Source organism: Gavialis gangeticus, unplaced genomic scaffold, assembly GCF_001723915.1.
Source record: "Gavialis gangeticus isolate Ggan-Ray unplaced genomic scaffold, GavGan_comp1, whole genome shotgun sequence".
In the NCBI taxonomy this organism is placed as follows: domain Eukaryota; kingdom Metazoa; phylum Chordata; order Crocodylia; family Gavialidae; genus Gavialis; species Gavialis gangeticus.
The window spans coordinates 14,974,835-14,981,650 of NW_017729001.1; the positions used below are offsets into that span (position 1 = coordinate 14,974,835).

The 6,816-nt window shown below is 47.0% G+C and overlaps 1 protein-coding gene across 1 annotated transcript in view; it reads right to left on the reverse strand.

Annotated features, from left to right (window-relative positions):
* DGCR2 (DiGeorge syndrome critical region gene 2) overlaps positions 1-6,812 on the reverse strand; it is a gene marked incomplete at its 5' end in the record, with an annotated part of 99,628 nt that extends 92,816 nt beyond the window's left edge. The window contains one exon of the mRNA XM_019506639.1: positions 6,770-6,812. Coding sequence (XP_019362184.1) covers positions 6,770-6,812 — 43 coding nt within the window. The remainder of the gene's footprint in view (positions 1-6,769) is intronic.
* Positions 6,813-6,816: the final 4 nt, after the last annotated feature.

The window sequence follows — 6,816 nt, forward strand, 5'->3', positions numbered from 1 at the left end:
TTCCCCTGGATGGCGTGCGGTGGAGGTGATTAGGTCACAGATCTCTGCCCAGGACCTGCTTTGCCAGGAGGTTGTCGTTACCGGGTGCCCCTCGAACCTGACCGTGACCTTAGTGCTGATCGGGAGGGCTGTGACGGGTTGCAGCAAGTCTGGCGGGGGAGGTAGTTCTGGGTAGAGGCTAGGCAGTGCCCCTTTTGATGGCTCTATGTCCTGGCTCCCGGATGGTAGAGGCAGAGCAGACGGCGTGGGAGGCGCGGCTTCGGGTGGCTGCGCCTTCTTTGCCGGAGGCACTTCCTCTTTTTCTGGATCTGCGGCTTGCTGTCCTGCCACACAAAACTGCGACTCAAGATTGACATATGAGCGCACGGCATTTACAAAGTGTTGGTAAAGGATACCCAGACACTTATGTTTGTCTCAGGTCGGACCAGTCCATGTGTGTGGCTTTTCCACGCGTCTCCAGGTGGCTGATGAGATCCCCGGCCATTTCGTGCCCCCTTGAGCGTTCTTTTACAGGCGGGCAACGGAAATTATCGACCGGTATGGGAGCTCCTAGATCTTTTAGATGTCGCAGATCTCTGGCCTATGTCTGCGTGAGGGTGGGGGGTCTCCTGTCCCATACCCCTTAACTTTCTTCAAGGACACAGTGTGCCCCTCATCATTTGGGTGGAACAGGGTTTTGGGGTCTGAGAGTAAGCAGCCGAGAGCAGCTGGTGACCCCTCGAAGGCCCATTCCTTTTGACCCTTCTTTAGAGACAAGTACCCTCGACAGTCTTTTGGGGCCAGGCTTGCAGAGTGGTAACTCATATGCGCCCAAAGTTCTGCATCATCATCGGTGGTATGGCAGCCCTGACCCCAGGGGCAGACGGTGACTAGCGGATCTGTGAATCCTGTTCATAACGCCATGTCACGCTGCTGTCCGATCGCAGTGCAAGGGACCGGGACAGCGGGGTTAGAAGGGTCATTTAGCTCTCTATGGGACGGTTAACGCGAGTCCAGCACACGCCACCCGATAGGAGGCGGTGAGCTGGTAGTTACGGAGGCGGAGAGTAGTTGAAGGTAGAGGTTTATTTACTCACAGTGAGCATTGAGGAGAGACACGAGGTGCAGAGAAGTAGACTGCTAATCATGTCGGGGCCGGCAATGAAGCGGCGTTAGGCGGTTGCTAATCGCGAACAGGAGGCAGAAGCTAGGCGATCAGGCTAGCGTCCCTTGTGATAATTGAAGCGGGTGATGAACGACCTCACTTGGGTGCGGCTGTGCGCTCCCTTATATCACTCGGGTGATGCGTTCAACGGTGAGCTGGCTGTTTTCACCTATCACCTCTCAGGGTTCTGTGTTCGGGCCTTATTTGGCGTTGCAGACCAGCCGACCTCATCTATGTTGGTGACGCTCTGATAATGAAAGTAGTGGTATGGCAGCATTTGTTTCACCCTTTTGTGATGGTTGCGGGAAGGAGGGCAGGGCTCACCATCTTGGTGCCTCACGCATCGATGCCACCATTATGGTGTGCATATGACACATAATAACTTAAAAGAGAGTCTTATTCTTGTATATTGTGTGCAGGGGAGTGTGGGGTGTGGCTAGAGAGTGGGTATGCGTCTGTGATGGGGTGTGGGGGGTTGTGAGTGGATGTGGCTGTGTGGGGTGGTATGGGTATGTTGCGGGGTATGTGCATATGCAGGAAGTTGCAGGGGCAGGATGTGGGAGTGTGGGGTAAGGGAAGGCAGGATAAGCCCGCCGGTTGGATAAAATTGCCTGGCAGACCAAATCCAGCCTGCAAGCCATATTTTGCCTGACCCTGTTCTAACCTACATTCTACACTGTGAGGGGATAAGGCCTCCACAAAAGGAAAGAAAAAAAGACCCTGTAAAACCAAGGAAGAACCAACCCATCCCCAGCCCACACTAAACACAGTACTCAGCTGGAAAGGGAGGCAACATGGACCATCCTTTTTTACACCCATTCAATAAGAGTTCAAGTGGGCCATCTTTCCTTGGACAGTGTTTATCTATGATTAACTTCCCTTATCTCAAAAAAAAGTAGGTCAAGTGCACAGTTTAGATCCTTGGCAATTGAAGGGCTTTGTTACTATCCTACAGAAAGGTCTAATTATGTAAGTGGTGTTAAGAAATTATTGAGGACAGGAGAGAAGACAACAATCAAACTTTCAGCAGTTTAAAAATGCACATCACGTATCGTTATACTAGCACTGTATTTGGCAAATCCTAGAACAAGACTCACTCACCTAAAGCTGACATCAGTGCCTATCAAAATGTTAACCTCAGAGCTAAAAATAAGTTTCAGATCAATTTTTAATTAAACAACCTGCACTGGCAAGTCTTGTAACCAATGCTGATCAGCTCAGTGACACAAGATTTTAACAACAGAAAATTATCTCCTTTAGGTAACTTTGATTACCTAAATTAAGTGCATGGAAGGGTGGGGGAGGGTCTGAAGAAGAGAACTCAATTGGCTATTAGCTGTCTCATGAATGGCTTGATAAGACAGCCCAGTGACCTACATTCATAAGCGCTTGTACTAGAATACATTGCTAAAACCCAATACAAAAGCTTGTCCCCATTAAATGTTTTACATTACTAAGCAGCAATATCTTTTAAGAAATATGTAAAACACTTAACTGCCTTTAGCAGTGATAATCTTAATTAATGCTCCACACAACTTTAAAAAAAAAAAAAGCAGCAGCAGCTTGTACTTTCAAGTCATATTAATGTATTACACAGCAGGAAACATTCTAAGAACAGAAACCAACAACATAAATGAACAATGTTGGAGACACTAGTTCTCTTCATTTCCTACTTATTCTCAAACAGTGCTCTACAACTGAATTTGTTTCTTTCAGATTACATTTTTGTTGCATTTATTTAAAATGTGCCAGGGATTCTTTGACGTTTAAATTCAACCAGCCCAATGCAGAACTAATAACTTACAATTTAAAATCATGACTCACTTAAGATTTGACTGAAACATGTCTTTAAAACACTTACTCGGCTACTTGACTGACTAGTCATGTAAGCTAAAGCAATTTCTTTACAGCCGCTTTGAAAAAGCATACAATAACCAACGTTAACCAAATCTGACTTGTAGCAAGATCTCCAAGAGCGATATCTAAAAGCCCAGTATGGTTCACTCAGCAGTAAATCTGGGCATCGGTGAGAGCCACTTCCACGTAGTGATCCCTGGTAACGTTGGACAGCCAAGAGCTCCCAACCTGACAAAAACGCCAAAGTGCACAAAGATAAAGATACCCCATTTTTGTCATATGAAAGAAGAACAGTAAATCTGAATTCTGAAGGTTTCAAATCCAGTTTTCCCTGAACACCTATGCAAGTGGCCAGATCTGGTATTTCAAGCTTCAAAGTCCACATGTTCAGCTTCCAAACATACAGCCAAGCCAACCTGATGGAAAAACATTAGGCCACGGAAGTAATGCCTCCTGAATATTTAGCACCTTAGTGACAAATAGTTTAGACAGTAATAAGCACTGAGGCCAGAACAAACTTGAATATGCTACGAAGAAATCTCAAAGACCCAGAGAGCACTTTGGTATCTGTGAATTTTCAAGATGAGCTGGGTGCCTAAATGCTCTCTGGGACTCTTCTAGACACCTCTGGAACAGACTGCCATAGGGTTTGCTGTGATTCCACCAAACATAACACTAGGGATGCAAGAGTAGATCCAGACAAGCTATTTCATTTCAGCCTATCAAAACAGATAAGGCATTGAGGCAAAGGAAAAAATGAAAGTTAGTCTTGATTTAAGATACAGCAACAACGTGGGCACAAAAATGGACTTGACTAGCACTATATTGGGCAGCACACTGAGTCCTTGTTATGGAGGGAAAGCCTCACACTACTCTGTAGCAGCCGCAGTTAAAACCAGTAAGCCAAGTATGCTGCCGCTAACTTTCCTACAGTTAGGAGAGAGTTACCACAGCTTAAGAAAGTGGGAAGAGAGGCATTACTGGAGAAAAAACTCTCAGATCCCAAGTCTTAGTTGAACCCCTCCCCAAAAGCAAGCAAGCAGTCTCTCCTCAGAACATGCACCCCCGCCTGCTACTGACATCCAGCAGATACAAAGTACTCACAATAGCTTTGCAACCAACACACAAGATAACTTTGAACACTTTCAAATGAAACATTAGTTTTCCAGTCTGCACCTTTAATGTCATCAGAATAGACTCAGGTGTTTATCTCATGTATTGAATGAAGTGTCATCTGTTGGCAGCCAGTAACCTGGACGTTAACTATGTAAGTTTAAAGAGAGTAACACTGGCACACAGACTAGAGCTGTTATGCAAAAGTGACAGGTTCTAAAGTTCTGGGTTCCTACGAGAGAAAGGTGGGAATCACCATGGACAGCTCAAGGAAGACAACTGCCCACAGAGCATTAACATTTAAGGCACATACAACAAGTGGATGCATATTCAGGGTTTCTGAAATTCCTTAACAGCAGCACGTTGTATCCAGAACACTGTGTCCAATTTTGATTACCTCACATTAACACATCTACACAGTTCAAAGAGAAGGGAGACTTCAAAAGCTAGGATTATCCAACTTCAGAGAGGGGAATTAGGGTTTGTCCACAGTGGGGAAGTGTTCACAGCCCTAGCTATACCAGAACGAACTTTCAGAGCAGACACACGGGACCAGTGTGAAAAGAAGCTTGCACCAGTGCAACAAACCCTGGTGAAGGTCTTACCTTCCTATGATGCATCAAGGACTGGCCACTGACAGAGGCGTGATGTCACACTAGAAGGACCAATGGTCTGATCCAACAAGGGAACATTCTGTTTTACTAATTTCTACTAGTCTACACCAATCACTTATATCAGACCACAGTGTTCAGGGTCAAATTTCACAACATGGAAGAGTATGCAGAAAGGCTGAATCTCTACAGGGTATTTGTAACCAGAAATTCAGCTGATTGTTACATTTCACAAGTTTCTAGCCAGGCTTATTTATTATTATTTAAATGAACCAAGTATCCCTCTAGTCCATAAAACCAACAATCCAGTTTCAACATAGCACTGAACTTTATACGCTGTGGCTGTCTCCAGCGTTGAATGAAACTGTGCTGTTTTAACTGTGATTAGGTAATACTATGCTGTAAGCAAGTTTCCAACACTAAGTTCCGTAAAAAGTTATGACAAAGGCAAACACAAGGACATTGGTAATCTATGTTTATTGGTAAGGGATACTACCACTTATCTCAGTTGTAAACAGGCCGAGCACATTCCTATTAGGGCATCAGGAAGGCAGCTTTCATGTCTTCCAAATCCAGCTGGGTCCCAACCCTCATTCAACTTTCCTACCATTCCTCTGAGGCATCAGAATTTAAATGCTACAACAGCTCTACCCATCTCCACCTAAGAAGCCAGGGCACCCACAAACAAGAATGTAACAAGGAGGTACTATTCAATAAGCAGCAGCAACTCCAAAAAACGACAAATAATATCTATTCAAATTGTAGTTCCTTGATAAACAACTACTGAGATCTTTTCTTAACACAAGCACAAAATAAACAGAACCTGAAAACAGGAAGTGGGAAAGGAGGAGCAAAGGGCCCTCTCCTTTAGCTCACCAAACTGTATGCAAAAACAAGTTGTAGGATAAAAACAAAAGGGATCCAGTTTCGGCCAAGAACATTTTCTTGGCATTTAAGTGACAAGTCCCATAAAATAAAGTAAAGAAAAAGCAAGCATGGAAACCAACCCATACCTCCGCAGCACACGGAGATGTTCAATGTTAATTAACAGGAGCGCTCCATGCTTTTTACTTAAATATTCAAAAAGTTATGATAAGTTCTTTGCTCCCAATCCCCAGAACACGGCGCTTGGCAAGAAACAGATCAGCCAACATATGCATTGAGTGAAGTTCTGCCCTGTGGGAAACGAGTTCAATCAAATCCAACTTGGTTTCAAATCTGCTCAGGGGCTGGCAGGAAAGGCTGCTGTGGGAAGCTAAGAACAGAGAGGGGTCCCCTTTCATCCACAACTTAACTTGGAAAGAAGCTCCCAAGCCCATAGCTGGAGGCAGACTGAGCCATCCCCCATTATGGGCCAACAACACAACCAATGTACAAGGCACATGGATACCGCCTTCTGCCGAGGTCCCCATACTATGAAAGCCCACGCTGCAGTCTGGGTGCACTCCAGGTAAATCCAAGTGGGAAGAAAAAGTAACTAGACTAGGAAGCAACTAGGAATCTACCTACCAACAGGACTATGGAGGACAAGGGGGAAAGCCAAGTCCCCACTGTCAATGGCGCAGGCACAGCAGACCCAGGTGGGAAGTTCGCCCAGCAGATCTCCTCACCTGGGCGGTCTCCCCTGGGCGTGATAGCTTGTGCAGCACCCCTAGAGAAGGGCCCAGCACCATGGGATACCCATAATCCTGCACGATGACCAATGGCTTTGGACAATGGCACCACAGAGCTGCTCCCCAGACCTGTGGGTGGGTGCTGCCCCGCCCCAGACCCCAGCCAAGATCTCCCACCTCCCCCATCCCCCAAGACTGGGGCCAGGACCCCCCCAAACCCATGCACCAGGGCAGGTAGATGCCCAGCACCCCGACTGCCAAGCCCTCACAAAGCGCCCCATGACCTGTGCCTGTGCCCCCTCCCCACAGCCCAGGGCAACCCCGGCCCCCCCGCGCCACCTACGTCACGGCGCCGCCGCCCAATGGGAGGCCGCTCCGCGGGGGTCGCCGCCCGTCCCCCGTCCCGTTGTGTCCCCGCGCGGCCCCCGTACCTGGCCGCAGCGGCTCAGTGATGCTGAGCACCAGGAGGAAGAGGAGG